General features: G+C 39.9%; 1 protein-coding gene across 1 annotated transcript in view; it reads right to left on the bottom strand.

The window, feature by feature from the left end:
* GALNT11 (polypeptide N-acetylgalactosaminyltransferase 11) overlaps positions 1 to 20,837 on the bottom strand; it is a 32,725-nt gene extending 11,888 nt beyond the window's left edge. Inside the window, 8 exon segments of the mRNA XM_010712374.3 lie at positions 600 to 717; positions 2,404 to 2,653; positions 4,871 to 4,996; positions 7,354 to 7,520; positions 8,889 to 9,012; positions 12,250 to 12,387; positions 12,390 to 12,581; positions 20,817 to 20,837. Coding sequence (XP_010710676.1) covers positions 600 to 717; positions 2,404 to 2,653; positions 4,871 to 4,996; positions 7,354 to 7,520; positions 8,889 to 9,012; positions 12,250 to 12,387; positions 12,390 to 12,543 — 1,077 coding nt within the window. The 5' untranslated portion in view covers positions 12,544 to 12,581; positions 20,817 to 20,837.
* Between the last annotated feature and the right edge of the window lie 503 nt (positions 20,838 to 21,340).

The raw sequence follows: 21,340 nt of genomic DNA, 5'->3' as shown, positions 1-21,340 counted from the left end.
AGGAGAAAATAAAGCAATCCCAATGAAGCACCACTTTCAAATCTCTTGTTAATGATTTTCTTCATATTTTTTTTTTCCAAACCAAGGTGATGCTTTTTTTGAGAGTTAAGAGTAAAGTAGAAATTTTACATTCCCATGCCCTCAAAATGGAATTTGAAAAGCATCACAAGCTAAGGAAATATAACTTCACATACTGCCTACACTGCAGTTAGCCACATATACCTTCAACCTAACTGCAGAATTCATTAAGTGTTTGTATAAACCATTTCCATAAATGCATGATTACTCTTTCCTGTGCATGTCTAGTATTATTTCTAGTGATTTATTTCCAGTATTGTGAAAAATTTAGCCAAACAAAGAAAAAAATTCAAGTATGAGCTCAAAATTCTTTTTAATTTTCCTATTAAGACTTGACCTGAAAGTTATTATAAAGGTTAGTGTGCTAGAGGCATCTCTCCTCTCCCCCCCTTTTGTTCCCTCAGGAACAAAAGCACTGGTTTGTGTGTGTAAAGAGCTACTGCAGTGCTACATACACTGTATGGAGGAAATAGAAGCCAGACACTGAGATTCATACTCCAATACACACAAAATGAAAGTACCCGAAAAGATATTTCCAGATTTTCTCCTCCCCAGATGTCCATGCCACTGTCATACTGTCCAAGCTCATTAAAGTACTCACGGTCCATGGCAAACAGGCCTCCAGCCATAGTGGGTGATCTAAAATGGAACAGTGAAAGCTAGTCAATATTTTGAACAAGAAGAGGGATTTCAGCTGAACTGGTTAAAAAAGCTCGTATTTAGACCTATGATTTTTAACTGATCATTTCCAGCTTCTGCAGGATTTCAGTTCTATAGTCTCTCCCTGTGATCTTTCACTACTGATGTACTCATAAACCATATTTCTTCATATAGTGAAATCAAGGAAGAAGTATGGGACAGAGAAAGAGAAACAAACTGCCATCTCTCCATTCAAAAATAGCAAACACTGGCAGGTTTGAAGTCCATTTAGACTTCTAAATTGAAAATTAGGAGCTATGTTTAATTAGCTGCTGGTAAAGATAGATCTTTTTCCTACAATCACAAATGCATATAGTTACAATGATGTGTGTTCACCTCCCTCTTACAGGAGGGATTTATACTGACTGGGCTTGACTGAACAGCAGAAAAAGAGCAGAATCCAGAGGGCATATTAAATGAGATCAAGAAATAATATCCTAGTTAAGCAAAAGAAGATCAAAACTTAAGTCATACAAGCCAAGCAGTCTGCTAGAATACATGGTACTCTACCTCCGACAATTCAAGTACCAGGAGCTGCACTGTTTCATCATCAATGCTGTGGTCAGTTGGTAAAGTCATATTTGAGTTTCTGTACTTGCATAGATGTTCTTGGAGTTTCCCAGTTTTCTGCCTTGCCTGTGCACTATTAGAATGGTCAACTATTTCATAGAAACCTTACTTTTTCCAGCCCTGACATCATTTATAAGAGTTACGGGTCCAGTAAGAACCAGATATTGCCAGTTCTGTACAGGTCAGACAGCCACAAATGGTTAAAAGGCTAAGGAGGATGTTCTCACATCCCCATGTTAAATCTTACTAAGACTTTTGTTTCAGAATGATGCTCATGCAATTCAGACCACAGAAATAAGGACAGACTTCCAAAAAGCTATCTGAGACATTTGCCACATCGTGCAAAGAGACAGAAGTGCTTTGAAGATGGCCTTCATGCCCATGTGCATTCAATTACAAAGCTTTATGACAAAATGAATGCTCAAAGCATTAAACCTTTTTCCTCCCTGCCCAAATGAGAAAACAAAATCCAAGTAGAAAAAAAAACACATTGACATAGAAGATAAGCAAATACTGCATCCTCTCCCATCAGTTATGAAATCACCTTCACATTACCACAAAAAAGCATTTTCCCAGACTAGCAATTCTTTGGCATTTCACCACAGAAAGTTCAGAGCCTATGAGCTCTAGTAGAATAGCCAGGCAGCTACTAGAGACAAGATGACATCAAGTTCATATCATTAAGCCAAAAACATCAAACTGGAAATAAACATTGACAGGTAGTTTAAATCTGTCAGATAATTTCACATTAATAGAGAGCACAAGCTCTTTAAGACTTGTGTCTTTAGCAAATATGCTGCTGCTTTTCTCCCTTAGAAGGATAACTTCTTGATCAACTAATACATGATTAAGTACTAGAAACAGAAGTGAAATAGGTAATAGAAAATAAAACTACTTCTGGGCAACATAATAAAGAGAAATAGTTGATAGGTCGGGCATCTGCTTCTAAAGCTGCATGCCCAGATACATTTCATAGCACCTAACAAGTGCTCCTGATCACCCATACATTACACAGAGCTGAGCTGACTGCTGCACACCATGCAAGAGGAGCCTTACTTGATTGGAGCAGTGGCTCCCTCAGGTCCTTCAAGCTCTGACAAAGGAACAAGATCCCACTTAAAGTGCAGGCCCCAGTTAAACCCTCCACGCACAACTGGGGAAGAGCTGTAGGTAAGTGTGTCAGCACTGATGATGTCAATCACAGGGCACACCACAGTCCTGCGGTCTTCTTTGATTGGAGTCAGCAGAGGTTGCAGCCACATCTCGTTCACCTCACAGTGACTGTCCAGGAATACCAGCACTTTTCCTACAAAGGCCAAAAAATACAAAATATAAAGACTTGAGGTAACATGAAATACACAAACAGGTGCAACTGTAGCTGCAGAGTATCAGCAGTATCCTCACAACTCCGTGTAACAGAAGGGAAATGCCATCTGCAGTCAGAAGGGCGGACAAACTAGACAGCACTGGGACTAACTCAGTCACTAAGGCAGAAGGTAGATCCTGGCTACTCACACATTATGAACTGCTTAAAATGGGCATCAGATATCACACTCAGACCAAGCAGAACTGCTGTACTGTAAAAGAAACATCAGAACTCTCAGAGACTGGAGATAGACTTGTTCTGAAGAGGAGCACCTTCCACGCACGAACAAGACTACAGAGACAAAGATGACAGCTACTGGGTTGGATGAACTATCCTTGTGACAAAGCTGCTTTTGTCCATTGACTGTAATCACCTTAAGCTTCCTTCATGTCACACTTCAGCACTGACTGCTGTAGCTAAGATCTGTGAGTTTTAAGCAGAGCCATTCTGACAAATTAATCTGCATTTATTCAAGACACAGATCACAGCACTTCAATTCCTGAATATAAAGTAATGCAGAAAATCTCTACATTTCACTAGCTTTAGTTATTGTGGATCCAGACCATTTGAAAAGGAGAGCAAATGCCCTGATGTGGCACAGCCAGACCCAGCAGTATGGGACCAACCAACACTTCAGTCCTGTCAGGTCTATCAGATTACCTGCTGTGGTCAGAGAGGATCATTTGGCTCCTGAAAGGTTCAGCTAGTCTAAGAAATCATCTGAACTTCAACTGCATAACGTTAAAATAACATTAAATTTACATAATGTGGAAAAAATGGAAAAGAGCTTTAAAAAACCACTTAGACAAGTTATGTCTGTGTGTCTCTATTAACAACAGGCAATTTTTGACTGAGGGGAAAAGCAGACTCCAGAAACTCAGAAGAGCAGTAAAATGACTTAAAATTATACTAACACAAGTGGGTCCAAGCACAGTTTACAAGACGTAAGCACAATTTTCTCTCTGGATTATGCCATTACTATGCTAATGAGTAGACAACAATTAAAATATTTTACCCACCAATCAAAATTATTTGAGTAAGTCACCTATTCTTCCTCATGCAACAAAGGTTTAACAAGGAAGTATATTAAGGTAAATGGCACAGTATACATAAATATACATACCAGATACAGTTTATCCCAACTAACACTCACTACAACAACAGAAATGCTTCTGTGAGAATCATTACAGTTAAATGGTGAATCAGAAGGCACCTCTCAGTTTGTGGTAAGAAAGCAGATTGTCATTTTGGGGCAATAATTCCCCACAAAACATGCTGAGAATACTTTGAGAACTCAATATCCAGGGCAGAGGGAGGCATTCCTCAAACACAGACCTTTCAATCAAGAATAAGGTAAGTTATTCACTGCCTTACTAAATCAAGTCAAGCATTCTTTTTACCTTACTATTTCACTGATCCATTCTAAATAATCAACTCATTTTTATTACTCACTTATTAAAAATGAATTTATACAGGAAGGAAGAAAGAAAACAAATCAATACTTAGACAAGAGTAAAAAGATTAAAATCTGCTTCCAGATTTGCCAAGTCATCGTTTGAGTGATTTGGAAAAAAGTCTACTCCCCTCTTACACAGCAGAAATTTCCTGAAGTTAATTACAAATCATAAAAACAGTGGCTTTATTACATCTACTTTTAACACTTTCATTGAAACAAGAAACGAATCTTTCTTGTTTCCTTCTAATTAAGTCATTAGGAGAGTAATAAAAACCTCAGGTGAGGAGTAATTCAGCAAAAGTAGGAGGAAATACAGAAGACTTTCTGGAGAACACTGTCAATATCATCATGCAAACATTTAATATTAGTTAAGGTAACATTAGTTAAGGTCTCCAATCACCATCATACAGGTATCAACCAACAGACTTCATATAGCTGTTGTAATGTAGTTTAACAGAGTCACTGACATGCTGAAACTATTTTTAATAACACTTTACTCCTGAAATAATGTCAACCAAATCTTTCCCTCCCCCCAGCTTAAGTTGTGCAGCTTAGAAATTGGCATAATAGACACCTTTGCAGTGGGGTAAAGCAACTGCATGTCCAACACTCAGCATCTGAAAAAGCTACATCACAGAAAGAGAAGACTCAACCAAAATAAGGTCGGAGTATGCAAAGAAAGGAGAAGCAAGAAAGCATACCTGTAGCATGAGAGGCTCCAATCATCCTTCCTCGAATCAAGCCTTCCCGCTTCTCATTCCTTACTAATTTTGTTGTTTTAGGAAGCTGAGTTTTAACATATTCAACCAAGTCTTTCTTCAAGTCAGCTGGAAGGAGAATACAAGATCAACAACGGGATGGATGCTTTGGGAGAGTTTTGCTTCAAGCCCCAGGATGTTCAAATCGGGGCTAAACATTAAGCTGCAGTTTCTTGAATAAAGATTGGATTGCTATCGTTTTGCAAAGCCTTTACTACAGTATCATTCAAGTCAATGGGAAAGAACAGATTCAATGCTAAAAGGAATTACCACTGCTAAAAAATAAGTTTAAGATCATTGTATGAGGAGATAACATTTCTCTTCCTAAATTCTTAATGCAGACTGTCAAAAACAGTAAGAGTAATGAAAGCCCTTTCACTCACGCAAAGTGATTTAAATTATGTTCCACATACTAAAACAAATACTGACACTTGAAAAGCACAATAACACCTTTCATCATTTGTACCTTCTGACTCAACAGCAGGTAAACAGAATTACAGTCACCCCTCACAGGTAGTTACTTTTCTGAAATTCAAAATAATCATTCAAAGTGACTACTTCACTTAGTGATAGAAGGGGAAACATTTCAAATTAAAAGAGCTGAGATTTAGATTGGATATAGGGAAAGCTGTTTGTTTTTTTACAGTAGGGTTGTGAAGCACTAGAATTGGTTGTCCAGAGAGGTAGCAGATTCCTCATCCCTGGAGACATTCAGTGTCAGGCTGCATCAGCTTTTGAGCACCTGATTGAGCTCTAGGTGTCCCTGTTCATTGCAGGGACCCCTAAATGTCATCGTGGGGTCCCTTCCAACTCAAATAATTTTATGATCAAGAGCACCGTTGACAAGCACATGCTTTTAAAAGAGAGCAAAGTTCACTGAAGTATATAAACACCCTGCTTTGCCTGTCCCTTCTGAATGGCCTAGAACACTCCATCATGGCACATCAGACACAGGATTCACATATCCCATTGTTGTAGTAGTTCAGGGACTTGCTTGCTCCTCATACTGCATGCATTGGTGTTATATTGGTTGTTTCATTGATAAGAAAAGTAGTTCTCTAAAAATAGCATCTTCTCCCATCTTTAGCTGCAAAACATACTCATTTACAGCCAGAAAGGCAAGAATAACACTTCAATGCTTTGAAACTAATTTGGTCTTTGAATTAGGTAACGGGCCAGAAGAGTGATAGCATTACTGCCTAAACACAGGCATTAACCAAATGCATTACCATATTCCAAAGAAAGGGTTTTGATGTAAGCATAGATTTGAATATGAAGGCTATTAAACTTGAAAACAACAATTTGCACAAGAGACTTGTAGCAAAGAGTGCTTACTGCTTCCAAAGAACAAAAGGACAAGAGTTTTTAAACATTATGCATATTTATCAGCAAGGATAAGCATGTTTGATCTCTTTTGTCCATGTATTAACATTTGATCTGACCTCACAGACAGAAAATAGCTGCACAACAAGAGAACTTAATTCTAAAAAAGATGCATCTCAGTCTCACAGAGCAAGTGAGACCTTAATTTAGGACCTTTCTTTACCTCATATTTTGGTTTCCATGTACTAAAGAAGAGCCTAAAAATCACTTTAAAAATGCATGAAATTTTGGACTTATACAGAGGCAGGCAACTTGCACAATCCTACTCACAAGTCCTGCTGGATCAACACATTCCTCAACTGGCATACAACATTTGAGATACCAAACCACTGGATTACATCTGTCTTTGCTTTTTGCTTTGTGTAAGAGAAAAACGCTGGGACACCAATCTTTCAAGTGTAATGCAGTTCTGCAAGGTCTTCCCCTCTGTGGCATGGAACAGCACTGGTGGAAATGGCTGCTCCACAAAGAGCCAGCAACAGCTACCCCTAGGGTGGCCACAAGAGGCTGTGCAAGAGCCATGCAGAACCCTTCCAGCAAAGGCTGAGCTCTGATCCCAGCACTCCATCATCCTGAAATACCAAGCAAGTATTAAAAAAAACAACGCGTTGTTTCCATAGTGCCATATCCACTTATTTGTGAGACCTCAGCAGGGACTTTGTGCATTCAATGCCTTTCAAAAGCATTCACAGGCAGGATCGGCCCAAGAAATTTGCTGAGAGTGTGATCTGCTCTGAACACTTGAGTAGCCTGGACACCCCTCATTATTAGCTTCAAAAACCAGTTTTTGAATGTTGAAATCCATATAATGCAAAGATCATCAGGAAAATGGCACATCAGGAAAATGTCAAAGTGGATATCATTCTGGACATAATGGAATATCTTGCATCTGTAGGGGCTAGGACTTTTCAGGTATAGACAGCAGTAACAACTAGTTTCACATACAGATTCTACATTCAGTCTGATAGTCAGTGAAGCACAGGAAGATACAGGAAAGCTGAGAAGTGCAAGCTCTGACTGAAATATTTCCAAAAGGTTCTCACCCAGTTCACTGTTGTCATCCACCAAAATAATTTCATGAAGAAGGTGTGCAGGGGTGCGATCCAGGACACTGTGCACCGTGCGAAGCAGGGCAGAAAGTGCTTCGTTGTAGAAACAGATGATAACACTGGCAAATGGCAGATCGGAAGGGTAGGATTTCTCTCTACACCTGCAAACAGAAATATAGTACTTATTTTGTTATCTGGGATCTCCAAAGGGCTGTTGCCATTCTTTGAATGTCGTAGACTACTTATATCCATGTTATTTAACATCTACAGGATTAAGCACAGTAAGTTACTCTCCACATAAATGCAAACTTACAATTAGCACTGCTACTTGATAGAAGACAAAATATGATGGATTGTAGAAGGAAGAAAAATTACAGATCCTTAAGACATAAGAGTAAATACTAAAGGCTTATTGCAGCTATCAAAATGCTGCCTAGCACTCTAAGCTGGCTCAGGTATGTACAAGAATGGCAAATATGACAAATACATCTATTGCCCAGCCACTGGAGAGTTGGTTGGATATTGCAGAATATCTCCAATAGTGCTAAATACTTGTTTAGACAACCAAACACTGGAATTCAGCCTGCAGATGAAGACACTCAAATCTGGTCAATACTGTCAGTGAAGTCAAGACAGCATTCAGCTCACCCTGAGGCAGAGAAGTGCATTTTGTTAGCTGAAGAGCTCTGTATGCTCCATTAACTACATTGACTGGATCTCTGCTAAATGTAATAACAGTAGAGACAACTGACTAACATGCAGATAACTAGATTAGGCATCTTAAGTTCCTCACTGAATCTCACTCAAAGCAGAAGTTCATTCTACTTATTTTCAAATTTTATCTATAAACCTCCAGTAGGCTACAGTATCACAGATTAATGCCATTTGAAGATGCCAAGCATGAGAGAATCCAATAAAAATAAGGAAAACCATAAATGGAAACAGTGGTATACAAAAGCAGCCTTCACTGACTTGGAATGAATTCAGCTCTCGGGAGGGATTTCAGCAAGTACGATTCATTACCTTGACCCACACCACAGCAACCACTAGAAAAACAGAAGCAGGTTTATTTATTTTTTCAATTCAGTGGGTTTTTTCTTATCATGTTGTTTCTGTGATGATTTTTTCCATATGCACTGTATGGATTAAAGAAACATTCTGCTTTATAGTAAAGCACAGTATCCAGCAGTACCATGCAGATACCAAACAAATTCAGAAGTAGAAAGCTCTTCTCATCTAACTTATCCTCTACAGGCTTGCAACAAACATTGAGCACTACATAAGTTGAAAGCATCTTCTCCACAGAACACTCATCCACTTGGGCACCTGAACATTTAATATCCAAGTTTTCAAAGGTACCAAAGACAAATGTAGCATCTCTTCTGACCATTACAGTACTTGTAGCATCAAAAATAAAGCTAAAAAAAAAAGAAGTATTGTACCATACTTGAAGTAACTGAGAGCACAGCTAGGAAAACAGCTCACAGAAATTAAATAAGTATGATACATGTTTGAATAACCGTACATACTTTGCATCTCTTGTATCAGGTACCTCCCTGTGATATCCCAGCCGGTTACTGATGAGCATATTGAAAGCATGCTTCTGATAGCCCAAGTCTCGGACTTCCTGATCTTCTTCATTAAAAATCATTCCTGCAGAAGGAACACACCAACATCAGTTAAAAGAATTAAAAGTATCCACTGGAAATGATCAAGGATTGAGAAGTGTACTTTAACTTTCCTCAAAACCAACCACGCTCTTCAGAAATTCCTTTACTCTCTGGTTTTGTGGAATGTATTTTTGCTCAACTGTTTTTGTTACCCCTCAGATAAGTAGTGCTTTTGAGCAGTCTGTGTAGCTACAACAACACAAAATCTTCCTCCAAACTGATGGCTTTGTTGCATTTATTGCCTTAACAGACACATTCCCTTTTCTGAAATGGCCTCTTAATCCCAGCACTGCCAAACAAACATCAAAGACAGGAAAGACTGCTCACACAATGAATCAGCACCTGTCCAGGTCTAGAAGGGGGATTTGAGAGGAAAAAAATAGTTACAGTGGGAAAAAAGTCCTCACAAAAACAGCTCCAATTCCACATGGTCCTCTTGTGCCTGCAGTAACAAAAATAGCTATGATAGAATCGGCAACTTCTTATTTCTCACTTGAGACACTGACAACAAGTAAAACAGCAATAAAGCTAGCTGTTCCTTTGCTGATTATTTTAGCAGAAGCATCAGCTGTTGCTGTGCACAGCAGAGGCAGCAATTGTTAGTATAAATAAGTACACTGCCAAAGGCCAAGGTGAAATCCCAAATGCCATCATGCCTGCCTTGATTCAGTGCCAGGGTTCCTCTCTCACTGAGCCAAATGCTCACCAGGGTGAAGAAAAGCAAACTATTATGGTGTTTCAATGAATCTTCTACACAAAAAATAAAAGTAGAAGAAAGTGGTAAGAGCACAACACCATCATCTTCCTTACAGTTGTTTTTGACAGCAATCTCTCACTCTCTCACTCATTTGCCTTCTCTCTAAAGCAGAATAAAAAAAAAAATCAAACCTCCCAGACTCTTCTCATTCCTCACATTGAGTTTTTGACAGCTGTGGAAAAGCCAACTGAGCTCAAATGCAGGGAAAATGCAGTGGATTAGAAAACAGAATAAAGAGCATAAGGAATGCAAAGAAATGAAGTTTCAAGCTTAAGAACAAGGATGGCCTTCAGAGCACAGCTGCATCACAGCTCTTTCAGCACAAAGTCTATCTATTGGTATAGCAAGACCACCTTCTAGAGGAAAATCTGCATCCAGACATCCAGATTCCCATCTCTTACAATTCTCACTCTGGCGCCTTTAGTCCTGACTACAGCAAAGACAATTCCTTAAACAGTAAGGATAGTAAAGCACTGGATTAGGTGGCCCAGAGAGGTGGTGGGTGCACCGTCCCTGGAGACACTGAAAGACAGCCTCGATGGGGCTCTGAGCAACCTGATCTAGCTGTAGGTCTCCCTGTTGATTGCAGGGGCTGGAGAGACGACGAGATGACCTTTAGGAATCCCTTCCAACTCAAGAAATTCTATGATGTGTTGATGCTCTGACAATTGTACAGAGAGCAGGAATGAGGTCTGGTCAGAGTAGCAGTGCCTCTCTTCTAGCACCAGTGGCCTAAAAGTGTAAGTTGGCCTTTCTTTGAATTACACGCAGTTTCAGAGAAAGGTTTCCAGCTTGTGAGCTTAGGTAGGCAGCTCAATCATTTCTGCATACACCACAGTAACACAGTGCCACTGGGTCAACTTAAAACATTTCCTTTATACGACGCATGAGCTTAAGAAACACACGCTAATATTTTGTTCTACAGCCCACCAATACACAACCACCAGCTACTTGATTCTGATCTTCTTAGAAGAAATGCTAATAATTTTTAAAACATCCTCATGAAGAACAACATCCAAAACATCTGCAAAAGACCTGAAACGTTTCAGTCCAAACAGCAGATACAAGTCCTTGGAAAAGAAGATTCGCAATGGAAACATCAGCTCAGGATTGACTTCAGCAGTGTTATGTGGAATTCATAAGTTTGCAAAGAAAAAACAGATTACCAGATCAGTGTTTTTGCCTTTTGGCATGAAAAGGCACCCATGCCAATCCTTTCGTTGTTGGTTTCTTTTTTTATTTTTTTTTGCTTTGCATATTTATCATTGCCCTACCCCAGAGAGGCACGAAGCCCCTTCCTGCAGCACCTGATCTAATTCAAACAGAGAGCCAGCTGTCTCCTCATTATTCATGTAGAGCTTATCCTGGCACCGTAAATTAAATCCCCTTGGCTTTCACCAACCAAACTAGTCACTCTGTTTGAAGATCAAGGGACTTCTCAGTTGAAAAGCTCCAATTTCTTTCCTGGCCAGCACTGAATAGTTGGAAAGAAATGGCCACCTCTGGACTGGCTTTCACCTCACTTGGCTCTCCTGGCTTTTGCAATGAATTGATAAATATTTGTAATGCCACAAGGCAATGCAAATTGGCATTTCTGTTTTGGAAGGTGTTTTTCTACATACGTGCACAAGTCTATCATGCAAGTTTGTTAAAGGCCTACAGACTTTTACAGCTAATGAAACAGTAATAATAAAAGAGTTTGGTTGGATATAAGTATTAAGCTCCAGACTATAGAAGGTACTATGACACAATTCCCAAAAAGCAGTAGATATTATAACACTCAGTAAGTACCTCTAGACTTAAAGCAAGTTGGCTAATAGCCAATGCATATTTAAATACAGCAGAAAACACTAAGCTGTAAGCAGTTCAGTACACAAAGCACTTTAGTGTACACAAACCTAATCTCATTGATGAAATATGTTCCACTGAAACATACAGATTTTTGTTGGTACAAAATAAGCAGGATTTGACCATCATCTCAATCTTACACTGTAATTTTGTCCATCCCACATATTTTTTAGGCTATTTCACACTCCAAAAATATTTTCCATATCAATGCTCTTCTTCATTATCTATTGCTATCAAGCTACTTTTAACTGCTGCGTAATGTGGTTAATAAAAGTTCATGTATTTGAGCCTAATCAATACAGAAGCAAGACATGAAAGACATATACACTGAATCTTCTAAAAAAAAATAAAGAACCACATCAAGGGTAGACATCTTGTTGTAATCCCCTCCCTGTTAACACTTACACAGCAGAATTATAACTGTTAGAAATAGTATATTTTGGATTATACAGAGTAAATTTCAAATAATTCCTAATTAAGAGAGCCACTTGTACCACCTACATTTAACACCAAAACTACCTTATTACACAGTTTTACCCTGAAATCCTGTGAATAAACAGACAGTTTTCATTTTCTATTTCTATTCTTTTGTCACCCATACTAAGAAACACTCACCCATTTCAGGAGAGAAGTCTCCCTCTCCCTTTACTGGGTCCTGGACATGATTTCCAACAGGATTTCTAAACTTACTCTCTTTCTGTTGCAATTCAGGTATATTAACTGGCCCCCGAGTGAAACGGGGGTAGAATTTTTTGGAAATGGCTTCTGAGGTTCTAGCCCCTTGACGGGCACATTCTTGAAGGATTGGTTCTCTTCACTGAGGTTGAAATAAACAAAGAGCAGAAGTGTCCAGGTCACCGATGTGAAAAGGCACCCATAACAGAAATAGCGAAGCGTGACACTTCCCATTGTACACTCAGCATCGTTGAGGACCCATTCTCAATTACCTGAAAGAGAATAAAAACGTATTTTGAGAGTACTGCCTGCGAACTCCTTAGGTTTATACATTAATGAAGTTCATTCTATCCATTACTCTTCCATTAAATATTTTTGTAACACTATCAGCAGACCTTAAGAATGAAATGCCTCTTCACTTTCCCATTCAAGAAGTGTGACTACAGTTGATCAACATGTGTGGCCACTACTGCTTTAAAACATGAAGCAAACAATCACTAGCAGCCAAGTGACACATAGCACATAAGGAAAAGCAATTACCCAGAGCAGTTACGTAATTATCTTTTTTTTCCACCACAGTACGTTCTTCATCTGCCTACATTTATTTAACCAAATCAGTATTTAAGTACATACCAGATACAAAAAATTTGTTCTTGCTTTCAGTTCCAAATTTAATTTCATTCCAAATTTAAGAACACCAACCATCATGAGCATCCTAGAAATCAGAGTGCTACGTAGCTAAGACATAGTACCAAGACAGTGACATAATGACATTTACAGACTCTCTCCAGAAACAAGAGAGAGAATAGCAAAAGAATAAAAACCTCCAAGGAAATCCACTGGCTCCCTAAAGGCATCTGCAGACTCTGGAATAGATTCCATCCTCCCTGGAGATGCCCACCTGAAACTGAAAGGAAGCAAACCAGCCTGCAGGCATCCCACCACTAACACCACTTGCCCAAAGTCTATTGGCAATTACTCAAGTAAGCAAACCCCTGGAATGAAGCATGTGAAACTGGTGATAAAGTAAGTTTTATTTACAGCCCTAGAGAATCAGGTAAACTGTTTGGAGTCTCTCCTGTCTAAACAAGGCTTGGTTCCCAAACTTCAGAAACTGAAAACCCTCAAAGAGAATTCTCTCATCATTATCTAAACACAGTGAATTATTAGCATAGTAGTAATAAGTCAAGAAAACATTTAGCCACCTATTTAATTAGTAAAACATTTGTATTAAGAAAACAAAGTACTGGGGATGGGGTCAGGAGTTTATGCTAATGTATTTCTCAGGCTTCTCAAAAAGTTGGAAACTAAGGGAAGCCCTCACATGAGGCTGGCAAAGAGCAAACCTCAACAACAGTTACGAGCACAAACAGAATATTCCCTTCTTATTATGGAAAACTGCTAAACAGAGGTAGAACGCATTATGATCCCAAAGAAATCTATAAAGATCCCACTCATTTTGGCAGTGTAATTCTGAGTCCTAAAGTGACTTACATCCAAAAATTCAAACTCCACTTTTACAGACTGCAGCAAGTCATTCTCTCTGAAGAAAACATTTCCACAATGCAGAATAAAACAGAAAGCCTCCTCAAAAACAATTTACCTGTTATTCTTACCAAGTCAAACTCCCTCACTTCTATAAGGCAAAAAAATCTATGCAACAGTTAAACCCAAGGAGCTTAAAAAGGTCTTAAACAGGGTTTAAATCTCATACTGATTCCGTGCATGCAGACAAATTGCATGCTCTGTGAAACAGGCTCTAACACTGCCACACACAAATCTCACTGCTTAACCAGAAGGCCATGAAATTAGTCAGGCAACAAATGCTCTGGGGCATAAATGATTCCAAAAAAAACCTCATTCTAGCTAACAGGATGGGTTTAGCAGCTAGAGAGATGCAGATCACCAGACTCCAGTATCTTATTGCCTGCACTCACAGTGGTCAATTACCATACAATAAAGCAAATTCAGGCTCTGAAAAAGCACTGGAGTTGCAAAGAAGCAAGATTACATACACAGCTGTATCCTTGCATCACAGTTACTCTTCTTGCCAGACAGTCTGCAGACAACTAATGCTTATCCTCGAAGATCTGGGTACTTGCCAGCTTTTTCTAGCACAGCCACAAGAAGGTCATCTGCTGCAAGACTTGTCCAAGCCTAATTCTGCTCCACAAAACCTGCAGGAGTTGTTTTTCCATTTGCTATGGTAACACAGATGTACAATCCCACATTCTGACACATGTACTTATGCTGTGGAACAGAGCTGTTTGAATAAGATAGCAATTCCCGCAGCAGAAACAACCTTTTCATTTCAGAGCTATGTAAGGGTATATCCACACTGAGGTTTGGACAGGATAACTGGATCTCACCCTTGCTACCCCAGATAACAGTAGGAATACAGGACACAGCAGAATTCATGATGGAACAAGCTTCTCCTCACCTTCTCTGATCCATTTTGCAGCTCAGAGTCTGTGCTGCTACTGAACCAAATCCAGACAAAGTTCGCTGTGCCCAAGATCAGACATTCAAATGAAAAAGAAAGGGATAAATGAATGATCAGAGTGAAGAGACCACCGTCCATCCCTTCCATCTCCAGAAAGCCCTCTGACCAGTCTGAAAGTCACACTTGGAGACCTGCCAGATTGCTCTTACAACTATAAGCAGCACAAACCTAAGCGTGATATTATTCCACATGTTCCTTCCCAGGGCAGAACTGCTTCACTTTCATTTCCCCCTCTCTGCTGTTTTGCAGCTTTGTGAAAGGACACAAAGGTTGAAAAATTGCATTTAAAATAAGTGACAGAACCTCCACAATGCAGAAATGAGGCCCTTTCAGTAGCTTGCTATTCAACCAAGACATTTGGTAATACATTTGGCAGGAAAATACAAAGCCATTATTTATTTCCTCTAAGTTCCAAGTGTTCTGTTAGAGACTCAGCTTTGCAGGCAGATTGGAAAAAAACAAACACTGTCTGCAAAAGAAAAATCAGGGTTGAGTAGTTTACCTTATTTACCAACACATGAGCATTTACACAACTGGCTTCCTGTGGATTTCAACCAATTCTACTAACTTTTCAAGCACTATACACCAGGTTCTGCATGGGTCCTGCCCTGAGGAGCCAGGAGACCCTCTCCAGCCCTACGCTCATATGCATACAATTGCATCAATACATCCCTGCCTTCCTCAACAAGCCAAGCTTCACTTGTTTCAAAATACCATGGCCAAAATAACTGCTCTGAGGTGCTCCAGAGAGAAGAGAAAAAGTAGTCACAGGGATAACTGTCACACAGGCCTCCATCTTTTCCTTGGCCTTCTCCTTGTCTACATGCTCACCAGAATACTTTTCTCATTTTATTGATGTAATAATACAGTAACATTCAATTCAGCCACCATTAAATTGCAATTTGAATAGTAAAGATATAAACTACTTCTGCAACTTAGTTACTGTAGGGAATCTGCTTAGGCAGAGGGCTGGACCAGATGCTCTGCAGAGGTCCTTGCAATCCCTACAATTCTGTGCTTTCTATTAAATCAAAAGCAAGCAAAAATTGTTACCCCCAAAACTACAGTTTAAACATAACGAGCAACACTTCATCATATGTATTATGAATCAGTCTCTCTCTTTCTCTACCACATAACTAGCAATAGGACTAGAGGAATGGCCTCAAGTTGTGCCAGGGGAGATTCAGGATGGATATTAGGAAAAATTTCTTCTCTGGAAGAGTGGGCAGGTGGTGGAATGGGCTGTCCAGGGAGGTGGTGGAGTCACCATCCCTGGAGGTGTTCAAAAAAATATTCTGATGCTGTACTAAGGGACATGGGTTAGTGAGGAAATATTGGTGGAAGGTGGATGTTTGGACTGGATGATTTGGAGGTCTTTTCCAACTTTGGTGGTTCTATGCTTTCATGATAATACAGCACACCTCACAGATAACTCAAACTACACTTGAGGGGTTTACAGCATTTCACCCCTCCATCTCTGAAAAGCAACACAGCTGTCAAAAGTGTGTTTCCAAAATAATTCAAACAATTCTCTTCTCCAAAAAACAAATGTAGCGAGTCAAGCTACAAAATGACCAGAAGACAATTCCTCTCGGTAACACAGGAGCTTTCACAACAAATAATAAATAGACCTATGATCACATCCTGAAATATTTTACAAGCCCTTGTTAACACACAAGCATCCTAGCAATACATGGGGTTTACAGCTGCTTGCATTGGGATACTTCAGAATGCAGTGAGAACAGATGAACAGAATCCATAACCCAGACAAACACAAATCATTGGAGGTGGCAGCATCTCCTAAATCAGGAAGTTATGGTCCGTTCTGGAGGCAAATGGAGTGATTGAGAAGGAGAAAAATGCACTTTTTTTAGAAGCTGCCCCCAGTATCTCCTCAAAATATATCTATATAGCAATCTACAGCATTCCGTATATTTCTAACCAGATATCCTGACTTTCAGACTCTCCCTTCTCCCTCTCTATTCTGACTGCCATATTTATTGCCTGATGGTTTTCTCACTTTGACAAAGCCTCAGGAAGAACTGAGTTTGCACGACATAATGCCAGAAACACCAAGAGCAAAGTATTCCTCTCTAATCCTGACAAATTCCACTGAAGATCTCACTTCCTTGCAGATGTAGTCAACTATTAATTTTTTTCTCCAAGTATAAAAGTTATAAGTAACTTAGTAAAACTCTCTGAAAGTCAACCAATAGCAGAGACCAAAAGCTCCAGGAGCCTACCTGCCAGACTCCAGCTGCACTGATCACTGCACAGCACTGTTTTCCACGTTGCTCTGACTTCATGTAGGTTCCTGACAGCACCATCACAAAACTCACTTCACACACGCAACTCCAAACATTTACATTTGTTTAACAATTTGTCCAACACTGATGCACTCTGTTTCCCCAGGCAGCCTGGAAGAATTCGCTGCTAGGAACCTGTGCAGCTCTAACAGTGGCCCAATGTGTGAGCCTTCAACATTTCTAATGAAGAAAATGCCAACCATATTTCACAATATTTTGGCTAATAGAGAAAAAGTAGCTACAGGATCTCTAGCAGCCTTAAACACCACATCTGCTTGGATTAACCTCAGCAACTTAGTAAACACACCGAATGACTAGATGTTTCACAGCCATGCCAAAACTCATGTTTGTCAGAGGTCAAACAGAGGATCAGATTAACCTCAAGATTTTTGAAACAGCAGTCAGAATTATTTGAGAAATCCTTCAACTCTGCTTGAAGTTTTTCCAAGAACAGCCTTAACTTTAAAAAAAAAAAGAAAAGAAAAGGGACATTCATACTACCCAGATTTCCTTCTGCAAGTCTGTGTGGATACATATAATTATACATATATAATGTATATGATATGTATAAAAGATACATTACAGGCCAGTCAGCCTCACTCCCCATCCCTGAAAAGGTGGTGCAACAACTTGGATACCATCTCCAAGCAATTGGAAGAGAAGGTTATCAGGAGTAGTCAACATGGATTCACCAAGGAGAAATCATTCTTGATCAACTGATAGCCTCCTGTGATATCATTGCTGGCTGGGCAGATGGGGGAGAGCAGAAGGTGTCGTGCACTTCGACTTCAGTGAGGTGTCAGACACCATCTCCCACAACATCCTTGTTATGAAACTTAGAAAATGTGGGATAGATGAGTGGACAGTGAGGTGGGTTGAGAACTTGATGACTGGCAGAGCTCAGAGGGTTGTCGTCAGTGGCATAGAGTCTAGTTGGAGGCCTCTAACTAGTGGTGTACCCCAGGGGTCAGTTCTGGGTCCAGTCTTGTTCAACATCTTTATCAACAACCTGGATGAAGGGATAGAGTCCATCATCAGCATGTTTGCTGATGATACAAAGCTGTAAGGATTGGCTGACACATCTGAAGGCTAGGAAGGCATAAAGCTTGACATAGGAAGTTCTACAGCAACATGAGGAAGAATTTCTTTACAGTGAGGGTGATAGAGCACTGGAACAGGTTGCCCAGAGAGGTTGCGGAGCCTCCCATAGAGATACTCAAGACCCATCTGCATGCCTACCTGTGTAATCTGTTGTAGGGTACCTGCTTCTGCAAGGGAGATTGATATGATGATCTCAAGGTCCCTTTCAACCCCTGCAATTCAATGATAATCTTCATATTTTAGAGGAGTATTCTAGTTTTAAGGAGCATTCTAGTAAAACATAATTGAGGTTATTTTTATCTTTCTACAGAGTAGTTGGATAAATACCTGTGTGGGCTTTCGCAATTCCTTCCTTTTAAACTTTATTTTGGGAAGGAAAAGCCAAGAAGTAACACTACTGACAAAAGCAGTTTTTCCTCTTTTAATAGCCTTAACTCTTCATATATTTCTTGGTTCCAGTGCAATGGCTACCAATATTGCACTTCCTAAGAAATATTAGCATGAATAGCTTCACATCAGGACAGAAGTTAAGTTTTTTTACAGAGAGTGTGATGAGGTGCTGGAACAGCTGCCCAGAGAGGTTGTGGATGCCCATCCCTAGAGGTGTTCAAGGCCAGGTTGGATGGGGCCCTGGGCAGCCTGGTCTAGCATTAAATAGGGAGGTTGGTGGACGTGCATGTGGCAGGGGGTTGGAGATTCACGATCCTTGAGGTCCCTTCCAACCCTGGTGATTCTGAGGAGCTCCCTGGCTAGGTGCAGCTGGAAAGGACCCAGGATGGTCTTGACAGCAGCCTGCTCCTATCTGCAGGTTCAGGGACCACCCAAAGAGGGCTGTGCTCTTTGTTACAGCACGTGGGAGAGCAGAAGAGCTAAAGCCAGACTAATCTAGCTCCAGCAACTGTCAGAGAAATACACTATGGGCCACAAGCTGTCCTCCTGTATAACATCATTACTCCCACTCATTTTAAGAGATGACATACAGAGGTTTATTTTTAACGATCCACTGTAAATCACTTCTAAATGCAACTTTAGAAGCTTTAGGATCCAAGTTTAGTCATTTCAGCACAGCTATAGAGATCCACGTCACACCATCTAAAATAAATCCTGTTGGAATGAATACAAGTTTTGATCAACACTTAACAGAAAAAGAAAGTCTTAAAATACCAATAACATTCATTATCCTTTATAATGAAAGAAAGATGCATAGAGAGAATAGCTGCATGAGCTGCTGAAAACCTAAACAACTGTGCTGTGAGTTTGCAAGTTGGAAGAACGCTGTTTTATAAAAATATTTGCAGTTTATCTTTACGGCTGCGTGTTTCCACTCTTCACTATCTTACCACTGTCAAATGGTTTGCCTGCAATATACAAGCACTGATTTGTATTTCAGGTTTTGGATGTTAACCACAGATGCCTAAATGTCGCATGCTACTGTCTTTAAATCTGTAGGCTAAATATTGAATACCTCCTCTAGGGATGTAGCTTTGGTTATCAAGCTTTTTGGAACTTCTCAACTGCAAGTTCTGTCTTTAGCCACCTCCATTTCAGACGTTTCCTTTCTGAGGAAGATGCTTTAAAATTTAATACCTTTCACTTCAGCTAGACTTTCCCCCCCCCCCCCTTATTGACAAGGAATACATTTCTCCCTACATATTTCTCTCCCTCCAAGGAAAGGGAATGCTTCAAAATAGACATTTGAGGACACAATTTTCAAGCAAAAAGCAGTTCAAAGTTTGGAATGAAGTTTCATAAAATTCTGGCTCTCTCATTAACAATCTACCAGGTTTGGTTGCAACCAGTGGCACAACAGTGCATCAAAAAAATTAACATAGCAGCCCAGTTAGTGATTACAGTCAGCAAGTACATTTGGACTTAGAAACATGAACTTAAGAAAATCCCAGTGCCCAGTACTGAGTAACTAAGTAGCCATACAACAGTCAGTTTTGTTCTGCTACAATGCCCTTTGCCTCCCCTCTCCCATTAAAGCTCCTTGTTGCCCAAAGGACAATTGCATGGAATTAGAGGGATCTCTAGCAAGTGTGCTGCACTACAGGGCTGCTCTGCTGGATGTTACTCCCAGCCACCTGGCATATAAACATATACCATGCCATTCATGGAGCCCTAAAAATACCTTCTCCCTTTTATTTGCTAATAGGTGCTTTCTTCAAACTGAAACAGTGAGATTTGCTTTTCATCTGCAAATCCAGCTTTTAAGGAATCCCAGACATTTATGTACTGCCTCCAAGGAAAGGTACCTGCATTTTGCAATGCAGTTCTTCCTTCTTATATACAACTTAAAAAAAAAAAGCAGGGTTAAAAACAATACTGACAATTTCTTTAATGCACCTCTCTCCCATTAAAGATCTAAATATTAGCTGAAAGATCCTCAGTGCTGTATACAAACAGCAGTAGAGCTTACAAGGTCAGCTATGCCTAAGTAAGCTGCTTAGTGCCTTTTCTCAGCATCTCAAATCTATCTACCTGCCCCTTGCATATTATGCCCACAGAGCTCACAAGAACAGGAATAAAAATACAAATGCATGAAAAACAATTAGAGAAATACTTCTGCAAAAACAGCTGAATAGAAAAGCACCCACCTCTTCCAGAAGAGTCAGCACTAAAGACGCAGTGCAAGGTTACACAGTGAAAACACACCAACTGCAGTAACAGTCAAACCCAGTTGGTGTCTTCATTCCCTGTACACAATAAAATGCTGAGCCTGAAACTTAACACTTGATTGCTGAGAACTGCTTCCAAGTCATTGCTGTGAGCAGGGCAACAAACACAGGCTTCACTATGACAACAGGCTAACGTGGATGGGCTTTAGGACACGAACTCCGGGAGGCTATACACCTCATCTGTCTGCACATACAGCCTCCAAAGAACTGTTAGTTTTGTTCTTAAAACGTGATGCACAATGCATATGTTTGGCAGCAATCATCTTACTGCCGCTAAGAAGCATAATCAACGTCTTTCTAAGGAATCTTCCATTACAACACCAATAGACTGCATCTCATCATGTTAGAGAAAGCCATCATTAAGCTTGCATGCAAATCTCAATTCTAAAAGCTCCTTTATTCCTCATTATCCAAACCACTAGTATCTGTATAAGATTTCCACA

The sequence above is a fragment of the Meleagris gallopavo genome, chromosome 6 (genome assembly GCF_000146605.3).
Source record: "Meleagris gallopavo isolate NT-WF06-2002-E0010 breed Aviagen turkey brand Nicholas breeding stock chromosome 6, Turkey_5.1, whole genome shotgun sequence".
In the NCBI taxonomy this organism is placed as follows: Eukaryota; Metazoa; Chordata; class Aves; order Galliformes; family Phasianidae; genus Meleagris; species Meleagris gallopavo.
This window is presented reverse-complemented; position numbering and strand designations above follow the sequence as displayed.